The 24,597-nt window shown below is 42.0% G+C and overlaps 1 protein-coding gene across 4 annotated transcripts in view; it reads right to left on the reverse strand.

Annotated features, from left to right (window-relative positions):
* The window catches only part of NRP1 (neuropilin 1), a 142,584-nt gene extending 118,662 nt beyond the window's left edge, over positions 1 to 23,922 (reverse strand). For 3 of the 4 annotated variants that reach the window (XM_048837726.2, XM_048837725.2, XM_048837723.2), the window contains exons 1-3: positions 23,708 to 23,922; positions 23,076 to 23,532; positions 19,540 to 19,714 (exon numbers count right to left, since the gene is read on the reverse strand). In XM_048837726.2, coding sequence (XP_048693683.1) covers positions 19,540 to 19,714; positions 23,076 to 23,142 — 242 coding nt within the window. In that variant the 5' untranslated portion in view covers positions 23,143 to 23,532; positions 23,708 to 23,922. The remainder of the gene's footprint in view (positions 1 to 19,539; positions 19,715 to 23,075; positions 23,533 to 23,707) is intronic. The other variant, XM_048837724.2, reaches the window with a different exon arrangement.
* Positions 23,923 to 24,597: the final 675 nt, after the last annotated feature.

Here is a 24,597-nt window from a genome sequence, read left to right on the forward strand (position 1 = left end):
AAATTAATATTTTAATAAAATCAAAGTGATAGTTGAAACAAAAATGTCAACCTTTCCCCATCACAACTGACACAAAATGTTACAATTTCAACTAAACTGTTCCATGAAAAATTTTCCAACCAGCCCTATGAACAAGTAATATCACTAGGTTATGTTTTTCAGTACCAACACACACACATACACAAGAAAACATATGAACATATAAATGACAGCCTCACTCATGCCCCGTCTGTACTCACCTGGAAAATTATTAATATTGTTCTAGCAAGAACTATTTTGGAGCATGGGTGTGTGTGTGTAACAGAAAGAGAGGGATTTCATTGGTAGAGAAGCATGTAGTTGAGGTTAAAATAATGACACTTCTATCATAATCCCATTTTCACATCTCAGAGGTTTCTGCAAATCTGTCCTTTGCTGGTGAAAATTTATACGCTTGGCCCCCAAACTCAATGATGAATTTTATAATTTTTTTTAAAATCTATTAATCCCTTTCTGAGTTGCAGAAAGGTAAAAATAATTCTTTTCCTCCTGTGAAAAAGATTCCTACAGTCCTGCTGTGATGCTGACTTTTAAACAGAACTCTCTACTGTAATTAATGGGGAGATCTGTTTAACAATTGATGGCATGATGTGACCTTATGACTCTTTCTGTGTGGATTCAAAAATGGCTGAACTTGACAAATGGAAACTTTCAAAGTGGTTAGTCCTCACTGAGTATTAGCTTCCAGTCTTTTTTTTTTTTTTGAGTTGGTGAGGTGGGATGAAAAATAAATAAAAATGGATTAATTGGTTTTTAAAGCAATTAATTGGTTTTTAAAGAATAACTTTGAGATTGCTTTAGCAATCATTACAAAATTTCCACTAAGTTTAGCGATATAGGGCCAGAACCTGTGCTGGTGAAAAGCAGCATAGCTCCAATGAAGGTAATAGAGATAAAGATCTAGAACCCAGTGTAAATATACACTATCAGTCAGTCATACTGGTTTTCACTGGTGTAATCTCATTGAATTCAATGGATCTGTGCCAGCACAATGTGGAGTGGAGAATATCAATGTTTGTTAGTAGCTGTGTGACGTTTACCTTTCTGTAATATTGAAAGGGGTAAAATTTACCCCAGTGGAAGGGATCTGCAGAAGTACCAGTGCTACACTTACACCTCTAGAGTAACTAAAATAGAAGGGGTGTTTGTTAGACCTTGAGGGAGTTTTCTACCCTGGGGTGAAGTTCACTCTAGCTGTGTAAGTTGTTGACTATGCAGTGGGGGAAGAACACACAGAAACAGTGAAATCAATCGATTAATGTTTTAATCTCTTTTATTATTCTCTTTTTTTCTCCCTACAAAACAGAAAAACGCATGCCTAATTCCTGTTCATTTCAATGGGAGCTGCATGGCTGTGACTGAGGTAAAAATTGGGTCCTAAAAGTGCAATGTGGGCAAATTAAGGCTTTGATGAGACTCCAGGGCTGCCAACTTTCAAGATTTTATCACGTGTCATGATATTTGGTGTTTTTCTTAAAGCACCAGCTGCTCGAATCATGTTATTACCTGAGAATCTTAGCTTTCAATTAAAACAAAGAGAGTTTCTAGCCCTCAAGGTTGCAGAGAAAAGCTTGAAAAAGTGAACCTTAAAGCCTTCAGTACCAGAATGCAAATGAAAAGAACCCATTATTTCAAAAAGTCTCATTATTTCTACACCACTCACGACTTTTGAGGTCTGACTCATGATTTTCAAATGCTTGGCGCTGGCAATACTGAGTTGCATTTCCAGAGTTTGGAGTATTTTACTTTAGATACAGTTTTTGTAACTGAGAGGAGGAGAGAATGTGAGCATCACAAAAGAGAGGGAGAGAGAGAGAGGCTGGAGTTCTGCTTTCTAAACAGAAAATTTATAAAAGTCTGCAATAAAGTTAGGTGCCTGAGTACAGGCTTATATAAAAAGGGTGGATTGTACAACACAATGCTTCATGTATGGCATTTTAGTTTATTGTTTATCAGTGTTTAAATAGTTGAAATAGATCTTATTGACTCGCTATACGCACTGTGCGTTTTAGAAAGAAAGTGACCATGTTACACCCAAACTAGAAATAGAAATAGAATAGAAATGGAAATACTGTGCAAGATACATCAGGAAAGTGTCCTTCATCATGGTACCATTTTGGGAATGGGCACCTAGAGAATGATGCACATGGGTGGCTCTAGGAACACCTATCTGAAAAGGAACCCTGGTGGTGCCGGTTGGCACTGCTGATCAGGCTGTAAAAAGTCCGTTTGGTGCGGAGCTGGCAGGCTCCCTCCCCGGTTCCCTTGAAGTAGCCAGCATGTCCCTCCGGCTCCTAGCCCTCCCCCCCTCCCCCGAGTGCTGGCTCTGAAGCTCCCATTGGCCAGGAACCATCCGTGGCCAATCAGAGCTGTGGGGGGAGCGCACAGAGTTGCCTGGCCATGCCTCCGCCTAGGGACATGCCGGCTGCTTCCCGGAAGCCACCTCAGATCAGCACCACCTGGAGCCCGCACCCCTCACCCCCTCCCACACCACAACCCCCTGCACTAGCCCTGAGCCCCCTCCCACACCCAAACTCCTTCCCAGAGCCCACACCCCCTCCTGCACTCCAAACCCTTTGACCCCAGCCCCCACCCCAGAGCCCGCACCCCCTCTCACATCCCAACCCACTGCCTCAGCCGGAGCCCCCTCCCGCACCCTGAAGTCTTCATTTCTGGCCCCAGCTGGAGCCCTCACCCCCTCCCACATCCCAACCCCCTGAGGCAGCCCGGTGAAAATGAGTGATGGTGGGGAGAGCGAGCGACAGAGGGGGATGGATGGAGTGAGCAGGGGCAGGGCTGCAGAGAAGGGGCAGAGCAGGGGTGGGGGCCTTAGGGAAGGGATACAGCAGGGGTGGGGCCTTAGGGAAGGGGCAGGGCAGGAGTGTTCGGTTTCTTGTGATTAGAAAGTTGCCAACCTTGGGGGCTCACATTTTGTTCACTCGAGATGAAATCCTAGCCCCATTGAAGTAGTTTGGAGTTTTGCCACTGACTTCAGCGAGGCCCAGATTTCACCCTTGGTGGAAAGAACGGGCATGACCCTCCCAAAAGTAGGCATTGTGAGGACCAAAGTCCTAATGTCTTATGCTCCCATCTAGAAACAGCTTTAAAAAAGTGAGTAAAGAGTGAACAACTTAAAGCTGCCCAAGATAGCTGTAAAGTGCTCCTTTCCCCCTCCACACATGAGAACACAGCCATTAGAGTTGCTGCTGTTAGGTTCACTACTCCTTGGGGGACATTCTGTGTAGGAGAGAATGGACTGGTTTCATGCTGACAATATGCACATATTTGAAATTGCTTGCATTTGGCGTTCAGTTTTGAGTTAGTGCTGCGTCTGTTATAGATTCTTCTCATCATGAGTGATATGTCTTTTGTGGATATGATTTCTGTTCTTTTCTGTTCTTTTAAAAAAAAACCCCAATATATTGGCACATGCATTTATACAGAATAGTAAATTGTTATCAACAAAACGTAATAGCTAGAAGATGAACAAGTACAACACGATGGCAAATAATTTTATTTATGATATTATATCCATCCAGTGCTCTCAAAGAGCTTTTCTAAGAGTGAATCCTCCCAACACTCTTGTAAGTCAGGGAAGTATTATTATCCGTGTGTAAACTGAGGCACAGATAGGTCAAGTGACTTGCCTAAGATTACACAATACACAATACATCAGTGGCAGTGCTGGGAACACAACAAGGATGTTCTGTCTCGCTGACCCACAGTACTATTCGTCCCACTGTGAATTTCTAACTCACTATTAGAAATATGCAAATCAGTGTAGCTCCATTGACTTAAATGGAGTTATGCTTCATGAAATTCAATTAGATTTCTTTACACATATAAATCAAAATAAGCTGATCATATCTTCTGACTGGCCTTTGCTTCAAAATTCTCTGTAATGAGATGCACTTGATTTGCAATAGTTTTATACACTCATACTGTCAAGTTTTGAACTTTAGCCCTGTTACTGAAAGTGACAGAGTACAAAAATAATCGATATTAGTATTAACAGATTTTTGATAATACAGTAAACTAATATGCTAATCAAAAGCCTTTGCTTATCACTGATGCTATGGTTGTGCTAAACTGAGGACATGTATACACATATGTAACCAGTTTAATTAAATTAATTTAGAAACTGTTATAGTTGAAGCAGTATGACCCCCTAGTGTAGGTTAAATGTGCTTATACAGGCATAGCTTATTCCTTATTTATAGAAAAAGAGCTTTACTGGGATAAGGCACCTTTATACCAGTATTACTGCATCCATATTAGGGGTGATATTCCTTTAATTATATTGGAATAAAAATCACACCCCCTAACTGAAATAGCTCAATCCGTTATAAGTTTTTTGTGGACCAGGCCTTAGAAGAGAAAAGACACAAAGCAACACAGAATCTATGAATACAGGTAGTAAAGATGGGAGTGATAAAAATATTATAGACACCATAGGTAGTCTGAGACTTGGAAAAATGATGCTAGAGCGGCAACTGGGTGGCTGTTCATCCATTGACAGGACATTCAAGTTTGGCCTACGGAAGAATTATTCACTTGGAAAAGGTTGGGGGAGGAGCAGTGTTTTTATGGATGATGAAGCCCTTCATGGGAAGACTGAGAAGCAACTTGAGTACATAATAGATAAACTATCTAATCTCTTTAAGGATAATAAAAGACTTAAAAATAAAATGGGAGAGGTGTGCTAAAGAAGACATTGAATTGTTTGATGAGCATCATCCAGGGTAATGGTGGGGAATAAAACAATATAGAAACCATTAAGAGTAATGCACTTGTGTTATTTTATGTGGCCTCAAGCAGGTTCAATTCCATTGAAATCAGTGGAGCTGCCTCTGCGTATATCAGGGGCTGAATGTGATCCGATAGCTGTTCAGTATACACACACACACTGACGCACAAAAGAGAGAGAGAGAGAGATCTGCTCTTCTAAACACAATATAAAACTTCACTTCTGAAATGGAGTTTTAGAATATACATTGGGAAATTGAAATGTGCATCTATTATGGTTGGTTGCCAGTTGGAATAGAAGGAGAAGAGCCTAAATTTTGTTGTAAATGTATGTAAAGAAGTTTTGGATTAGAACCCAGATATGAATATACAAATAGATAAAATGTATAGAATTGTGACACAAAGTCCCGGGGGGTTGCGGGAATGTCAAAAAACACTCAGCAATCAGAACATATGCCTACGATGTTAATACATTTTATGTCTCTGTCTTCAAAACAGATTATGGAGATGGCTGTGAAACGGGGGGGAGAAAGACGGAGATTTTATTTAAAAACTACCTTTGCATATTTTCTGGGACTTAACTAAAGCTACTCAAATGGAGCGATTATCTAGCATTGCTTCTAGACAGTGTTTTCAGAATGAGGAATATAAGCCTCCCATTTTGCATCTTGCAAAGAGCAGTATTTACTATGGAAATAAGAAGCCTCAGCTTCTATGTGGTGATCAAGATAAAGCTTTTCTAAATTGCTGATTTGGTTCTCCAGTTATAGATGAGCATATCAAAGAATTGTCTGTAGAAGTTGATTGGCTCAATGACAGATTGGCAGAGGATTCCACATTGAGGTTAACCTTGACACTCCTCAGTGCATATGGCAATGTGCCTTAAAACCCATCCTGTAAAAGACTAAGATCCTTGAGAATAACTGATATGGTATTTATGGTGATTTATGAACTGCTGTGTCCAAAAGGATTAAACTTGAATTGTTGTCATGTAAGCACCTGAAAGTAATTTGTAGCATATTGTAAATTGTTCTGAAAGCAGCTGATTTCCATTGCTACAAATGATTATTATTGATTAATTTGTATAGTACCATACATTTATACTGTGCCTTAGAAACAGAAGACCTGCTAACTTTACTCATACAAGTAGTCCCACTGTTTTAATTGGTTTCATTGGGACTACTTACATGGACGCATAGACTTTAAGATAAGAAGGGACAATCATGATAATCTAGTCTGACCAGGCCCCCTCAGAGGTCCAGAGAGGTCCGCACCACTTCCGGCTTTTGTGGCCCCTAGCCATAATAAAAATAAAAAATGACACATGAAAACAAAATAAGGCACCAAAAAAAGAGTGAGACATAAATTTGAATTTTTTTTATTTAACAATGCTTTTCTAGCATTTTTCTGTGTAAATGCACAAATTATTGAGGAAAAATTGAGCTTTCGTGCAATGTCACAGTTGATATTAAGCATGGCGAGCCCATTCAAACGCTCTTGTCACATAGTTAAATGGTAATAGTTCTTTACCTGCTTCAACACGTTGAAGGTGTGTTCACCTGAAGCCACTGATGCAGGCAAACTGACAAAAATACTCAATGCAATTGTGATATTAGGAAACACCCCAGAGAGTCCAAGTTTGAGTATTTCTTGAAGCAATTCCTTTGGCTTGCAATCCAATTTAAAGTTTGTGGAATATATTTGTTTGACGAAGATGACCTCGTCAAAGAGATCTTTTGAGATTTCTTTCTTGTATTGTTGCAGAAAGTACATCTTCATTACTCAGTGTGTTGAACTGCCAAAGAACCCTACAAATGAGTCTCAGTGACTCAAATTGATGTGTAGGACCAGATTGAATAGAGACAATGATTGACCCTATAATGCTGCTCGGCATCAGATTCAGTAAGTAAGTTGCAGTTGGTGGAGAACTCAGATGAAATGCCAATATTCTTTGCTACTAATTTGGACTCAGTCAGGATTGCATCCCATTGTTCATGAATCTGTTAAATGTCATTGATAAGACTTTCAATGTTATCCCTCTCAGCATGAAGTGTAGCATTGCATGCTTCAATTACCAGATTAGTTTGGTGGATCATTATAAGTAACTTCATCCACAAAGATGACATCAGAATGCATTCAAATTTGGACATGTGCTTCTGAATAGACTGAAGTTCCATTTGAGCCTGTGCAGTGAGATTGAGAGATTCAAGCTCATTTAAAGCCTTTCTCACTGAATTCAAATGCTGCGTAACTGGTAGAACACCAATCTGTACAGACCATCTAGTTTTGGACATCCCATGCAGTGAAACAGGAAGATATTGCTTCAGAATATCCCACCTTTGTGGACTGCTACCGAAGAGATTGTACATTTGCTAAACAGTTCCAAAATAATTGCCTCCTTGCATGATTCAGCACAGTCAACACCTACAAGGTTTAGTGTGTGGTTTCCACAGCTGAAGAAAATACAGCGTGAATTATGCTTAATCAGAACGGTTTGTACACTTTTGTACTTCCCAGCCATATTAGATCCATTGTCATAGGCTTGACCAATGCAGACTTGAAAATCTAACTTAAAACCTTCTAGAATTGCTAGTACTCAAGCAGCGATTTCTTTTCCAGTTTTTCTCGTGAAGCTATCAAACAAAATAAACCTTTCTTCAATTAAAAATTTTGCACTGTCTACAATCTTAACATATCGAATAACTATACTCGTCTGTTCCTTGTGAGAACAATCTGGAGTGGCATCAACAATGGCTGAAAAATACGTGGCATTTTGAATCTCATCAAGAATTGTTGTTTGTATGAATGACCCACATAGCTCATTAAACTCATTTTGTATGCATGTGGAGCGATAACGGACTTGCATGCACTTTTGACTCTCTTGCTATTCTCGAATACGTTTAACATGCTCTGATAAAAGTGGGTCATATTTGCTGAGGAGCTCAACTATGCCTAGAAAGTTTTGATTTGCACGGTCACCAATACATTGACTGGAACCAAAGAAAATCAATCCCCGTTCGGAAAGAAAAAGGATGACATTCAAGATGCGCTCAAGAAGTTTTTTCCCGTTATGAGTTTCTGTAGAGAGTTCAGTCAAGAGTAAATTCTCAACTGAACTTTCAGCTGATGTTGCCCTACTGGCTGATTTCCATGCAACATAGTTTTCTTTGTGTGACGTTGAACTCTCATGTGACGGTATTTGGTCTTTCAACTTCTTCCAACCTCTGTTGATGCTCCATCCTGATTGATCAGAACCAAGTGATGCATTTGACATGACAAAATCTGTATCAGTTAACAAAAAAATTATGTCTTTTAACAAATCACATCTCTTATTTGCTTAAATTTGCAGCTCTAAGCTGAGAGAGTGTATCACATTTTGGTCCGATAGGGATGCACATAAAAACAAGTTGCAAAACTTATCCAATGCCAAAAAATTAACAAGTGTCTAAAATTGAGGCCCCCTTTGAGCTTGAGGCCCAGGCCAAATGGCCCTCCTGGCCCATCCCCTCCCTGCCCCCCCCCCCCGCCCCCGATTGGCCCTGAGTCTGACCTCCTGCACTTGCAGGCCACAGAACCTCACCCACTGCTGAAATAGACCCCTAACCTCTGGCTGAGGTACTGAAGTCCTGAAATCATGGTTTAAAGACTTCCAAGTTACAGAGAATTCACCATTTACACTAGTTTAAACCTGCAAGTGACTCATGCCCCATGCTGCAGAGGAAGGTGAAAAATTCTCAGGGCCTCTGCCAGTCTGATCTGGGGACAAATTCCTTCCCAATCCCAAATATGGCAATTAGTTAGACCCTGAGCATGTGGGCAAGACCCACCATGAAGATACATGGGAAAGAATTCTCTGTAGTAACTCAGAGCCCTCCACATCTAGTGTCCCATCTCCAGCCGTTGGGAATTTTTTGCTACTGGCAGATGCTGATGGGCCACATGCCATCATAGGCAGTCCCATCATGCCATCCATCTTACATGGGTAAGATGAATAAATTTGACTCCCAAAAATAGTGCTTCCCAAAGTGTGACAGACTAGCCATGGAGATGTATACAGACCTCTCAATTGTTCTCCGGAGTTTCAGCTTTCATTTAAAAATGGAGTAAATCTCTAGCTATGAAAATCTTCAAAATATGAAGCAAATGCAACTGATGCAGAATGTCTGCCTGAATTTGCAGATAGCCTGAACAAGAGTTTTGATGTGTCAGTTGCCCCATCATTTTTGTGGGTGCTAATTTTAAATGTCAACATTTTAAACTGTTTCAAAACTCATTAGACCATGTAAGAAAGGAGACCCAAGCATTTTCCAAAATATGTGTGGGGGATGGGGAAAAAGGAGGAGAGGGGAAGAAACTGAAGTACTAGTCAGGAACAGAAAATCTATAAATTAAGATGTGTAGCCCTTTAACAGCAGATGGTGGGATGTGGGTGATTAGTTTTACTTTCCTGAAGCGGGGCTGAGCTTTCAAAAGTTTGGGAAACACTAAACTTGAGTCTCCCATTTACAAGTATATTGACATGAATAAAAATAAATTATTTTGTTGACTGTCCTCTTAATTTTAACTGAAAACCCTTCTAAATCTTCATTTTTGTATTGTTATGCCAAGATCTGCTTTTTAATATGCAAATCTACTCTAAAACAGTTTTTTTCTATTTAAATGAATTATTATGCATGATATCACACAATACATGATATCATCTTTGTAAGTTGGGTTTTTTATTCTCATATTTTGGGACCTATTACAGAGAAGCAAATTACCTGTGCTCCTCAAAAGTTGCCAGGTGACTTATAAAACTTTCAAATCTCATTCAGGAAGGTCATCAAAATTCTGTATGGAACTAACCAGGTGCTTGTCTCCCATAGTACAAGAAGGAAATATGTCACCCTGCTTGAAAAATTATTTGGTTACTTAAGATAAAGAAATAATCATTATACCAAACTGTGTGGTTTTGTGATGGAGAACTGTGGGTCAGCAAGAAGAGAGCCAAGGTCAACAAAATGAAAGTTTAAAGTGAACTCAGACCTAATTTCAGCAGTCAGTGGTAGAGGGAGGCCAGAAGAACAAAGTCTCTTCTATGGTCAGCTTGAAAACACTTTATAAGATTCTGAATGAAAACAACTCACTTGTTTTGAGCTAGTTCTACAGAATATTAATTTTTATTTTTCAAAAGAGCACAAGGGAAGTTTGTGTGTATGCTTTACGAGCATATCTGTAGCTGACAAATTTACCTTCTTTGACATCATGCCATTGGATCCTGACCAAAATACTATGTCCAAGTCAACTAACAAGAAAATAGTAGGGATAAGCCTTTTTCTTTCTTTCTTCTGCCAAACCACTGCCTCTTGCAATCAGGACTGATTACAAACACCCAATTAAGAAGCATTTGGAACATGATCTGAACACTAATCCTGTCTCTTGTTTTCTTTATACCTAATTATCAGCCTTAAGATGAGTATTAGAGCTTTAATTAGTAGATTTACTTTTGGAACGCCTGCAAAAGCTAACGTATCTATATTATATACATAAATATATGTACCTATGTATACACACACACGTATGTGCAATTATATAAATATATATGTCCATAAAATATATATGTATGTGTACATAATCTGTCTATATATGCGTGTGTGTAGGCGTATCCTCCGCTCACAGACAGAGAAATAATTTGATTCTTTGGGAACACTACAAAAGAAACATAATTGAATTTGGTTTTACATAAACCATATAAAGGCCTATATATTGTAATTATCAAAAGTTATGATCAAACGTTGTAGCTTGCAACAAGTTATAATTAAGCAAAGTAATTTCCATTAACACATAGGGTTTTGTTTTAATTAAATCACCATTGAGGCGGCAGAGGAGAAGTCAAATTAAAGAATGCAGACAACTTCATATGACTGTCTCTAATACAATGTGTTTCAGTTTATAAAAGACCCTGACTTTGTGGTCTGTCTTTTTGTAACTGACCTTGACATCACTGAGGGCTATGCACATATAAAGGCCAGAGGATCAGGCCCTAAGGATTCCATGTTACGCCCTTCTAACAATGTTATGGGTTGAAAGGTATCTGGTTATAGCACTTCAACATACAATTTTCCCCACAGCTCACTTAATTATATACAATACACTAATATTAATATCTACCTATATCAATATTATTATTGTATGTAATGCACTAGCACGTAGTGACCCCAATCAAGGTTTGAAGCCCCATTGTGCTGGCAATGTACATACCTTGAGTGAAAAGATGGGCTCTGCTCCAAAGAAATGACAATTAATAATAAATGAAAGGAGGATTATTTGTCAAGCTAGGGTCCACTAGTGAAGTGACACACAACCAATATTTTGTCATGATTTCACTAATACTTTTGAAAAAGCTCAAAACCAAACAACAATACTCTGCAGAAGAAACACTTCAATAGTCTGACAATAGAGACTATTCACAGCAGTTTAGATGAGCAACAAAAAAGCCTGGCTATTACATCAAATAATCAGGAACACAATATAATTTCCAACTTCTTTCAATTTTGATTTAGTCTCCGAAACCCACTAAAATTACCCTGAACTATCTTTAGAAACTTGCGTATGGTACTTGGCTGCAAGTACAAGCTGAGTCTATAAAACAAGAGCACATACTTTTATATAGTTCTTATGATCCAGAGTGCATAATGAAATAAAAAAATATTACTTAGGAATAAAAGGTCCAGTCCTTAGTTGTGTCCAGGATCCATTGCAAAGATGACATTTGGGCTTCCCTGATCCTGGAGCAAGCTGGGGGCTTGCGACACAGTTTAGAACAGCTTGAGGGGTGCTGTAAGCCAGTGATTCTCAAACTTATTTGATCACACCCCACTTCTTTGTGTCTGTAGTAGTTTACATCCCCCCCTCCTGCCACACAAGTACATATACCAATAAAAAAAATCAACATGCAACTCCCACTAAATATTAAAAACAGAAAGGCATTGATTCGAACAGAGCCATTTAAGTATATAGCACAGGGTGGGCAAACTACGGCCTGGGGGCCAGATCCGGCCTGCCAACCATTTTAATCTGGCCCTTGAGCTCCCGCTGGGGAGCGGGGTCTGGGGCTTGCCTTGCTCCGGCACTCCGGTGCTCCAGCCGGGGAGCAGGGTTGGGGACTGCTCCATGCAGCTCCCGGAAGTAGCGACATGGCCCCGCTCCAGCTCCTACCCATAGGGGTAGCCAGGGGGCTCCACGCTGCACACTGCCCCCTCCCCAAGTGCCGCCCCCGCAGCTCCCATTGGCTGGGAATTGTGGCCAATGGGAGCTGCAGGGGCGGTGCTTGGGGAGGGGGCAGCATGCAGAGCGGAGCCCCCTGGCTGCCTCTATGGGTAGGAGCTGGAGTGGGGCCATGCTGCTGCTTCTGGAAGCCACTTGAGGTGAGCGCTGCCCAGAGCCTGCACCCCTGAGCCTCTCCCCAGGCCCCAACCGCCTGCCCCAACCCTGATCCCCCTCCTGCCATCCGAACCCCTCAATCCCAGCCCTGCAGCATCCTCCTGTACCTCAAACCCCTCATCCTCAGCCCTACCCCAGAGCCCACATACCCCAACCCTCTGCCCCAGCCCTGATCCCCCTCCCACCCTCCAAACCTCTTGGTCCCCACCCGGAGCACCCTCCTACACCCCAAACTCCTCATTCCCAGCCCCACCCCAAAGCCTGCACCCCCAACTGGAGCCCTCACACACACCCCCACACCCGCCCCAGCCCAGAGCTCCCTCCCGCACCTTGAACTCCTCATTTCTGGCCCCACCTCAGAGCCCACACCCCCACCCAGAGCCCTCACCCCCTACCACACCCAACCCCAATTTTGTGAGCATTCATGGCCCGCCACACAATTTCTATTCCCATATGTGGCCCTTGGGCCAAAAAGTTTGCCCACTCCTGAAATAGTGTATAGCTTTCCGGCCATCCAGCTCAGAAGGCAGCACTGCCACCAGCAGGAGCGCAGAAGTAAGGGTGGCAATACCATGCCATGCCATGCTGCCTTGGTGGTGGTGCTGCCTTCAAAGTTGGGTGCCCGGCCAGCAGCCGCCGCTCTCCACTGTGCCTTCTCATGCCCCCTGAATGCATTCCATGTCCCCACTAGTGGCGTGCCCCCCAGTTTGAGAACCTCCGCTCTTAGCTCAAAGCCAAGCTAGCATTGGCCACCAGAGGGCCATCCTCTCTCTAGTTATTGCTAGAATGCAGCAGTACTTCCTTCAGGACTGCCCACAGCATACCCTGGACACTGTCTGTCTGGAGGGGGCTTCGGGACTGACCCCAGAAAGCTAAGTGCAGTATGTCTGATAGTATTCTGATAAAATAATTGGCAATGAAACAGTTAACGACACATTTTATTTACGTAATTTTAAATAGTTGGCAGGGTTTTCTAAGCCTGCAGGCAGTAGCGTAGCTGGGGGGGGGGGGCAGGAATGGGGCAGTGGCCGCTCCCCCATGAGCACAAGTGGCACCTTTTTCAATTTTTGGGGCCTTTTTAATTTTTACTCACCCGGCAGCGCTCCGGGTCTTTGGTGGCGGGTCAGGCGGCGCTTCGGGTCTTCAGCAGCACTTCGACGTCGGGTCCTTCACTCGCTTCAGTCTTGGGCGGCATTTCATTGGTGGAGGGAGGGGAGTCCTTCAGTGCCGCTGAAGACTGGAGTAAGTGAAGGACCCGATGCCAAAGTGCCGCTGAAGACCCGGAGCGCCGCAGGGTGAGTACAAGCAGGTGGTGCCTTTTTTATCTCTGCTCCCCCTGTTTTCTCCACCTGGCTATGCCACTGCCTGCAGGTGGGTACTTTTTGGTTAGTCTAAATAAAAATAAATAAATAGATACATACGTAAATATGGACATTATTTAAGTTTCATTGTTAGGCTTCAGTGTTAATACCCACTGAAATGATTGGGGATAGTTTGCACTTGCTTAGAGCCTGCATTTTGCTCCCACTGAAATCATTAGTAAAGCATTATTGTAAATGAGAGCAGAAGAAGGCTCTTAAAACTATTGTTCCCATCTTTCTATCTGCAGGCTCAGTGACTGTCTACTATAGGATTTTCAGCTGTGTCAGAAAGTGATCAGATATGACTCCTCCATCCCCACTATCAACCAGTGCTGAGTTTGATTGTTCCTTTGTGTGTCCTTCTAGTCAACCCACCATTTGCTACAAGAAGTTTCATTCACTTGACCCTGTCTACCTCAGCAAGACAGCCAAGCTCAAAACCAGTTAAAAGAGGGTGTGAGGAACCTTGTTTGATACCCATTGTCAAACATGACTGAAATATCTAATATAGACACCACTTATAGATCAACTACACAAGATACATGTTCCATCATTCTTCACAACCATAGAGAACAATGATTTCATTCTGCTCCTATAGAAATCAAAGGCAAAACTCCCATTGACGTTGATGAGTGCAGGATCAGGCCCCACATATCCAGGCCCAGATCTTATGCTGCACCTGAAGAGGGCATTATACAGCCCTGGGGCTAGGGAGCACTGGGCCAGTTCCTCGTCACAACTTTGAGCAGCCTGAAGGCTGCTGTACTTTGCATCACTGCCAATGGATCCAGGAACCTTTCTCATAGTCAGACAATGATGGGATATTCTGGCAGTGTCCTCTTTCCCCAGCCTCCCTAACTGCACTGGCAGCTGGTGCGTGAGTGTGTGATGCTGGAGTCACTACAGCAGCTCTATGCCACCCAAGGTTCCCCTTACACAAGGATAATCCTCAAGTGGCTGGATCCACTGGGTTTAAGGCAACTGTGCACTAGCTGGAATGATACAAAGCAGACAACGCACTGGGGAATAAGAGTCTGAGTTTAGACAAATGTGAATGAAAACTTAAATTCTATAGAATGATAGTGTCACTAAAGCAGTGCCAACATAGTGCCATACACTGAGTATCGTCTTATTTTATGAACTGTGGGTTATTATACCTGCAGGTTCACAACCAAATTACATCGACATTATTTAGAAATGGAAAGGATGGATGGAATCCTATTTCTTCTCCAGCTCAAGGACTTTGAGGGGCTGCATCGATCTAGACAAACAAACATATTTTTGCTATCTATCCTTGATTGCAATTTCTATATAATTTCTAATCTCAGCAGTGTAACTAATCCCTTATAAACCCAAATTTAAAGAACAATTAACTATCAAATCTTTCCTTCTGCAATTTGAATGTTTCTAAAATGAACAAATTTTCCATTTGAACTGAGCTGGCAACAGCACACACAGGCTCAGTAATTGTCAAACGAGGATGATAGTACTCTCTGCATAGCTAAATTATGCCAATAAAACAACTGTACTGCAGTAGTGTATCTATGTAAGTCTTGTAAAACCATACAGTTAAGTCTGACAACAAAGTTAATAATTTGTCAGTAAGGAAACCACTACTGGGCTTTTTCTATCCAGCCCTCCACCTTCCTCAAGCCCTTGTCTCCTGAAGCTTCATATTCATTTTCTTAATGTTTTTAACCTAGTGTCTGTGAAATTTTTATTGCTCCCTAGATGATGATATCTGATCTGAATGTAACCACACACCTCTTTGCTCAGCAGCATTTGTCACAAACCATTATAAATGATCATGCTGATAGTTTGCATTGCTGGGAAACCGGAAAAGTTCTATAAATTCAAAGTACTGTATCAGTGACATCCTTGTTTATTTCCAGATATAAAGTTTTACAAGATTCAAGATGGCTACACTTACACAGTAGGATACTTTAAGCAACACAAGACTAGTACATCCTAGCTAAGTGCTGAAAAGCATTTAAAACATGCAACAAATATTCGAGCATTTTAGGTAATATTCAATCTTATGTTTTGTCCCCTCCTTTTACTTCTAACTGTGTTCCTGTCTTCACAAACTACAGCTATTTTCATTGCCTGTTTGTGAGAGGACAAAATATTCAATAAGCCCAAACTTGTATTCTTTTGAAACCGCCACCAGAATTTGGATTTCATTCTTTCCTGAAGCAGGCATGTAGCTCCCATTAATGTTAAAAGGTATCACTATGTACATTTGTGAGGAGAATATACCCTTATACTGTTATGAATGTACAGTTTATGTTTTTAGGCTGCAAGACATGATTTTACACATCCTGTTGAGACAGTGTATTTCCAGAGCGCTTGTTTGGTAATTCTGTCCTTAGGATATTTTTCATTAGAGCTGCCTAAATTGTGTGAAAGTACATTTACTTAATTACTATTGTATCTTTATTCCCCAATATGATGAAAGCTGAGCCCTTTGGGATTTCTCTGAAGAAACTTGAATTTTAGTTCTGCTTACTTGAAATTTAAAATAATACAACTTCCTCAAATAAAGTATATTCACTATGATTATATAAATATCACATGACATACCATATGATCATTAGAAAACATTTGGGAAATATTCTTCAATTAGAGCAAAACATAATTGCTAGTTATATTTATACCAGGCCTGTAATGTGGAACTTCCAAAATCTTAAGACACAAAGATGCTCACTAAGAGTGCCACCAGTATAGCTAATATTTACAATTTTTGAGCCTATTTCTCCTTTCACTGACACTAGTTTTACATATGTGTAAGTTCACTGGCTTCAATGGATTTAATCTTGATTAACACGAATGTACATGAAAGATAGATGAGACGCCTTGGCTTTCTTGTTGCAAATAAAGAATAACTTGACATACATCTGAAGGTCTTATTGTTTTTCTCCATGGGCTCAGTGAGATTTCCAGGTCCTCATCATTAATCTTTAGGGACCAAACTCTAGAAGTTCTTACTCAGTCCTCACTCAGGGAGAAACAAACAAACTAAACCTCTATTGACATAAGGAGTTCAGGATTTAGTCCAAGACACCATCTGCTCTTCTAGTCCAGTATAATTGTATCCAGGGCACAGAGTTTTTCAACAGTGCCCCTTTTTTCCTTCCCAGAAATTTTATTCCCCAACCTTTGATTTTCTGTCTGCACATCATATTAGCTGTTTATTAATTTCCATGGTTGCAACTTTAAGTAAACTAGAGGCTAGCTTGAAATGTCACATTTCTATAGTACACACACAGCTGGCAAATAAATTGAAGATTATATTAGGAAATCAAAATTTACTTAATTGCAAATAACCGTGTCATATGTTTTATTATGTTTGTTTATTGCTTTAACAAAGATCTGGTAACAGGAATATGAATTTCTTCAGCAGACAGTGAAATTTCAAACCAGACTGTTTCTTGATAACTTCCTGTTGCTGAAATCATTTTTACATTAGTCAGCTAACGTACAAACCTACTTACTCTCAAGTTAAGTGGGACAGCCTTAAGCATAAGCAAAATTGTAGCTAGATAGTAAATAGTAGGTATCATAAGGTTCTGCATTTAAGAGGTCACCAAGTAACACCTGAACCATCATAGTCACTCCCCAAGAGTCCAATTCAAACCACTCTGCCTGCAGAGTTTCTGACCACCTGGGAAAGAACTTGCTACAGACAACTGTCAATAATAGGGAGGTCCTTTGGGAGGAAGAAGGTGAGTTCCTAAGAGGGGAGAAGAAGGGAGCAGGGAGTGATGGAATTGGGGAGCTCAGTTCCTTCATTGTCTAAGGCCCCAATGCACCAAAGACCAGCTTGCATATTTAGTGCATCTCTACATAACAATGGCTATTTCTTATCTAAATAGTTATATACTGTACATCATTTACTGTTCTGTTAGACTGAGACCGTTTTAGAACCTTGGAATACCTGTAATCTGCCAAGGAACACAAAAGGTTTTACCCTACAATATGTTTTATTTCCTTTCTGATATCTACCTAAACTGCAGAAAAAATTGATATCCAGATTCAAACACCTCTAAAGATTAGCAACAAGCCTGTATACGGAAGGGAAATGGAACATAATGACATTTATAAAATATAGGCAAGTGGACCACTGCACACACATAACTGATTAAAGAGTCCTGAAGTATGTTGCCTGCAGTAATAACCATATTCAGAAGCATAATCTTAACCGGAAACTAGAATTGGTTCTATCAACATCCATGGAACTTGGAGGGAGGTGCACAGGTTGTTGGAGGGAAGAGTCTGGAGAAGGCACTAGGCAGTCAGTCCATGTACACATAGCTTGAATGCTAGCTGCAGTTGCAGCACCTTTGTAAATAGGTGCTTTAATAAACAGCCAGTTTCGTTTTACAAACATGGAGCCTTCTTTTGTTATTACCCACACATGGTACATGAAACGTTGGCCAATGCTGGATTATGCAAAACACTGAAAATCGACTAAATGTAAACCAAACTACTACACTTGGTCACTAAACAAGTTAATTCTAAGTGAAATTAATATTCATGAAGTAACTAACTCAATTTTTATTACAGAAATTGGAACCAAGAAGATGTGTACGATAAAAGTTAAGCACTTCAGTCTAAGCACTGTCTTTCAGTAATCATAACCTTTTCCTCCCCATTGCATGTCACCATCTCTCCTCAGATAATGCTACCATTAGGACCTGATCCTGTGAGATGCTGAAAAGTCCTGTGTGGTGCTGAGCACCTTCAAATCTCATTGTTTTCAAATTTATTTTCTTAGCTGAGGGCACTCAATAACTTGCAGGATCAGCGTCTGTGAGCAAGAACTGTGTCTTTTTTTTATCTGCAAAAGACCATGCACATTTCTGGAGCTGTATAAATAATGAATAATGAATGTGTTCTTGATTAAAGAAGTAGCCCGAATTTATGGACTCACTGTAATGAAATGGGGCACAATCAGACCATGGGTCACCATGTGCAAACTACCTGCTTTTCGGTCACGGAGATGGGGGTGGAGAGTACCTTCTGTTGGGCGGCTTTCATGACTGCAGAGTGAGTAGTGGGTGAGCAAGGGGGAAGAATGGGTGGAGCCTTGACTCTGCCCTACCTCCTCTCAGCCTACTGTACTGATTAAGTAGGGGAAGCAACCTGATAGAGAACAGTAGGAGAAAACCAGAGAGAGGAATTGTGACTATCAGACTGCTATGCACTGCCCCTTTCCAATAGGTCAGGGTAGACTCTCAGTCTAGACTATACCGTTAAGAGAAGTCAGTGCTTTGAGAAAGTGTACACCTGTGACCAGATTGTTTGGAGCAGTTAACTAACATGAAGGAGAGAACTATTTTATGGTACTTATTTTTTAAATAAAAACATGGAACTAACGTGTTTCATGTTGTGGTAAAAATCCCTGATCCTGGTCACATTCCCATAAAATGTATTATAAAGCTACACTAAGTTATGGCTTCTCTCATCACATATAAGTAATTCAAATGTAATTTTTAAATAGTAGAAAATTACAACATTTCCCCCCTAAAAATGCTCCTACTAATCCACTTTTACTGTGTATGGTTCTCGAAGAACTTTAGTAGCTGACTATTTCAGAAAAGTACAAACCAAAGCTCCATCCACTGGCTAACATACACACCACCACCACTAAATGACTGCAAATACTGAGGAAAGAGTTTCAACAGGAAAAACAATTATTGGGCCTCTGTATCCAGGAAAAGCAGACAGAAAGATTACAAGATTAAATCAAAGATAATCTTGCTGGTTTTTGAGGTTCAGGAAGCACAAAACCTAACTTTAGCAACTTTGGCACTAACATACTATCTGGTGCGGATTCAAATCCCTGATGGATTCATTTTACACACTACCTTGGACACAGCTGTTATTTCCCATGTAGACATCAAGACAATATGAACATTTCTATCCACTAGATGGTGCTCTGGCGCCCTTTACTGAGGGTCTCACTTACTTGCAGTCTCTGTCCTCCAAATCAAAGTGAGGGTTGAAGTTGATCATAATTCTCTGGTATGGTTCAGGAGCCTGAATCAGCCATTCACATTTTTGGCTTGGATGATAGGAATTAGGATAGCCAGGAGAAGTAAGGTACCCAGGGTTTACAATTTTTATATTATCACCGCATTTATCTGCAATGAAAACAAAAATTTCCTGTTTAGTTTATCGTCTCCAATCAATCACAAATCTTTGAGTACAGCTGCATGAGTCAAGTGTGGTTAAAATGTTGTGTTTCCTACATCTTTCTTTAGCAACCTTTTATTGAGTTCTACGCGTTTAAAGTAATCTCTTACAGATCACATTTTCTGTAGGAAAGAATATAATGCAAAATTCGGATGTACACCAGTTGTTGCTTCCAGGGCTAATCTGTGCAAATGGTGGCTCTAATTTTGAGAGGCCAAGTTTCAAAACTGTTTCTCTGGAAAGGTTCCCTTCACAAATAAAACCCTCACATCATTAAAACACTGCATCCTCACAATTTATGTTAACACTGGCTCCGAGGGGTTTCATTTAGATTTATCTCAGAGACGTGTAATCTTATTAAGGAACAAGGTTTAAGTGGAGAGTGACTAAAAAGATGCTGTCTGACCCCCTGCACAGCTATTCTGATGATAAGCCTGGTCTGTGTCATTGGCCATCGGGGAGTTGTCTTCATAGACCCCTGCTCTCTTACAGCAAAGCCTTCTTTTGTTTTATCAGTCCATAAATCTAAGCAATTTGAAGTTATCTGTGCTCCTTAGATGCAGACTAACAGAGAACAAAGTGCATTTAGTGAAGCAGAAATGATTCAGTATTACTCCTTTAAGGAAGTTTGTTCATGCTTGGAGACCAGATCAAAGAAATGGAACAGAAACAACCCTCCTTTTCCCCTCCCCCTAAAAAACAACAACACCCAGGTTTATTTCTAATTGCAAAACAGTTGGAAAAGTTACTACAGTCACCAAGTGCAAGTATGAAATATAGTGGCTGCATCTTGCTCCTTTGGCAAAGAATGTTAAGGTTACACATTTTAAGGTGTATTGGAAGAACAGAGAGAGCTAAGTAATCCAATCTGTAAGGTCATTTGTTTCATTATTCAGTGTAGGTTGGCACTGTGGCTTTTTATTATTATGGATTTCTTACCATAGATCTTCAGCTAAAGAAACTTTCCCTCACATACTGACATGCAATTTTCAGCAATAAAGTACGAGAATAAGCTACAGAAGGAAAGCATATATGCACTAATAAATATAAATCTATATATCACTATTTCTCAATAATGGTATATACAGCTTGTAATACTGTATCTCATAGATTCCCTGTGGAAGGAAAATGGCATTCTTTGCTCTCAGCATGAATTTATAAATGTACAGAATTTTATTACAGGAAAACCAGGTCAAATGGAAATGAAAGATGAAGTGCATATAAAAAATGAATAAAGCTACAAGCATTATAGAAATAATTTTGCCATAAATTAGAAAGGAAGGAGACGACATATATGCTATTGTTTGTTCAAAGGCAAGATATTTCTAACCATATTGCTTGGGTTGGCCGGAGCCTATTTGTTTTCTGTTTTCGCTTTCCAAAACAAATTGTTTATCTTTGCCAGGAACAAAAAGGTGTTGCAACCAAGAGCTAGTGATCTGTGTGATTCGCCTGTCTGTGGGTCCAAAGGAACCTAACATTATTTCCACTGTGTAGCAGACTTGGGAAGTGACCCTGACTTAGTGAGTCCACTACGGCTCTGTGCAAACAACATGGCAGAATCTGGCATCTGTTCAGTGAGTGAAATAAAACAGTGCTGTTTCTAGTCACTTGACAGAGTCACTTCAGAAGACGTTGAGGCGGGCTCACTACCACCAGTGCTGTTTAATCTGCGACTTCTGGGAAAGTGACAGTATAATAAGATAATGCGGACTGCTAGACTCCCTGGCTCTGTGAAATCTCTCCCAACACTTAATTAAGAAGGGCAGTTTCTGATGACTTCGGACCATTAGTTCTAAATAAGGTTAATGAATTAATTTAGCAGACACTAGTATTGGACGGAGGTGGACATTGGCATTAGTAGGTCTGGTAAGTTACGGAAGAGGTTAATGGCCTTGGTGACTCCAGTAGGCTATTATGTCTGTACCTACGCAGACAGCCTGCTTCTCAGGCAGTTTCTTCATCAACAGCCCTCCCTATTTCTGCTCTGTATTTAAAGGAAGAATATTATCAGAAATATTGCAGTATCACCCCTACCCACCTCATTTCATTTAGTCCTATACGCGTTGGTTCAGCCCCCATTATCTTACCACTTCTGCTGCTGCTCCAAAGTGATGCAGAAATATGGAGCAGTCATTTTACATTTACAAATAATGGCTTCAGACAGAAGGAGGAGGTTATTGTCACTCCCCACCGTCCTTACCTACAGCTCACAAGGGCTAGACCAGGCTGGATCTCACTAAAGATTCACAGCCTAAGACTGGCACACGCTTTCTATCTTAATGTGTTTGCTTCTGTGTCAGATCACTGGAGGAGGAATCTCTTGCTTATTAAATTAGGCAGCCTCCTCAAAATTTATTGCAAAGAGATTAACTTTCATCACAAAAATGTGATTTACATTCCTCTCCGTGCAGGACACTCCACTTGTGATCTCTTATTAAAACAATATACCACTGCAAGTGGAAGATGCTCTTTTCTTTTAATTACTTTGATTGAAAGCCTAGTCAGGCAAAAGTAAATATTTGATAATTAGTTAATAATAATTGCTCAGGATTTGCTGGGAAAGGAAAATTCACAGGAGTTCTTTCATGTGTGCTAGTTAAATGTCAAACAATCCTACAATTAGACCATCCTTAAAAGTGTATAATTCAGGGAAATATTCAGTGTGCGGAGGCATTGTTCAAAGAACGAAGAGCTGGTTGTTTTTAATTAGCTGTGTTTTCAAGTGTTGCCTGAAAGTAAATTAGATATAGAAGTCATTGTTATGGGATTTCTCTATTAGAATTGAGTCCCAAGCCCTTGCAAGCCTATAGATTCCTCTACAGACACTATTCAAGTTCCACGGGAACTCCAGACTTGCCACAAATAGGTTATGTCTTACTTGACCATGCTACCTGCCAGGTAGCTACAACTATAAAAGATGATATTCTGAATATCTAACCCCAGAAAAGCCTCCCCTTTAAGGCGCTCGTTATCTTGCAGATTTTAAGAGTCTTATTTAATTGCCCATGTGAGGAAACATTATTACGATAATTGGCTGCCCTAATCTTGTGAAAGCGAGCAGCCCTCGTTTATATAACAACGGAAAGGGGCTGAAAATAAAGTTAAAAGGCCGTGTGATGATTCTGTGACACTGTAGTGCAGATCACGGATTTTTACTGAAAAGTTCCCCTCATCCTAGTAATCAGGTTGGTCTTCCTTCCACTGCAAAACATTTCTCATTGATTGTTATTAGAACTCAGGAATGGGCCCTACATCTGAAAATATTATCTGAATAACTTGAAATCAGTTGTCTTCTCTGTCACTTACCGCTCCTTAAAGCCCTGGCTAGGGTGAAGGTGAGGGCTGCCCAGTGCAGGAGAAGTCCCCAATCCATCTTCCTTTCTGATTGTAGAAGGAGAGAGAGAGAAAAAAACCACCCCTCACAGCACACAACTCCTCTTAGCTCTTAAATCCTGCGGCTGGAGTTAGGGGCAGAACGCTAGGTCCGCAGCCGCAGCTGGAGCCCGGTGGCAGAGACGCTTCTTTTTGTGTGTGTCTCAAGTCGCCTGCATCCCGTCAGTTAGCTCCGGTTTCCTCTCCCTTTTCCCACACTCGCTCCTTTTCCAGGCGTCGCGGCCGCTGCCATTTCCAAAGAGGCTAGAAAGCCAACTGACAGCAAAAAAACAAAAGCAAAACAAAACAAAACAAAACAAAAATCCTGGCGGCTTCTGGAAGCCCCGGAAGATGTCTCCAAGCCAGGGGTCCGGCCCGGGAGGGAGGGGGTCTGCGGAGAGGAGAGAGAAATGATGAGCAGAGAGAGACAGGACTTTTGCAAACTGCGTCCCTCCCTTCCCCAGACCAGCTCGCCTGTAACTCAGCCACACACACAAGTTTCCCCCAGCGCTGTCCCCTTTGTATGTGCGCTCCAGCAGCCCCGATGGCCAGTGCCTAAGACTAACCGGGCTCTGTTGGGGGAGAGTGCGGGGCACCACGCCTGGCTACCGCCGGGCACCTGCAAGTGGGACACTGCTGCTGCCTGGCGGCTTAGAGGCTCCGACGGGCATCCAGGCGGAGGGTGGGGACCGTGGGGAAGTGCGAAGCGCCGGGCGGCTCCTTCCTGCAGCCTGAGGAGGAGAAGCGCAACTCAGTGGCAATAAGAGAGGCAGAGGAGCCGCCGTCTCCACAGCCCCAGTCCCCTCCCCCTCCCCGCCCTCCTCCTCCTCCTCAGCCCCCCAAGACATCGGCAGAAAGGACGGAACAGCACACAAACAAAACAGGCTGGGGCCCTGAACTTCAGCGGGGGGCTGGGAGCCGCTGCCAGAGGCGGCTGGGAGGAGAGGGGCCGCCCCTTTCCCGCTGGGGCAGCCAGGTAAAGCCAAGTGAAACGGACGAGGCGTGCGGGGCCCATGTGCAGCGGGACAGAGCCGGCAGCAACGGCGCGGTCATGAGGCAGCGGGCTCCAGCGCAGCCCCCCCGGCCAGCAGCCACTGCCGCTTGCCCACCGGGCACTACCCATCGCCTCGTCCCGTCACCTCCAAGTCACAGAGTCACAGCGCGGCGTGTCCGCGGCTCGCACCCGGCTGGGCTCCGTGCCCAGCGTGTCCCTGAGCCGCCAGCCCCGCGCCGGCTCTCCCTGCCCTCCCGTTCCCGCGCCCCTGGCTCCAGCCTCTCCACAACCAGCCTCCTCTCCCAGCCGGGCTTATTGGCCACTGTGGCCACTCTCCAGCCTCCAGTGCGCGATGCCCACCATCCACCATGCTCCGTCCAGTGCTTCCACCAGCACTGCCCCCATGCTGCACTGTGCAGTGTGCCCATCACCCCCGCTATTCACTGCCCACCATCTCCCCTC

Source organism: Caretta caretta, chromosome 2, assembly GCF_965140235.1.
Source record: "Caretta caretta isolate rCarCar2 chromosome 2, rCarCar1.hap1, whole genome shotgun sequence".
NCBI lineage: Eukaryota > Metazoa > Chordata > Testudines > Cheloniidae > Caretta > Caretta caretta.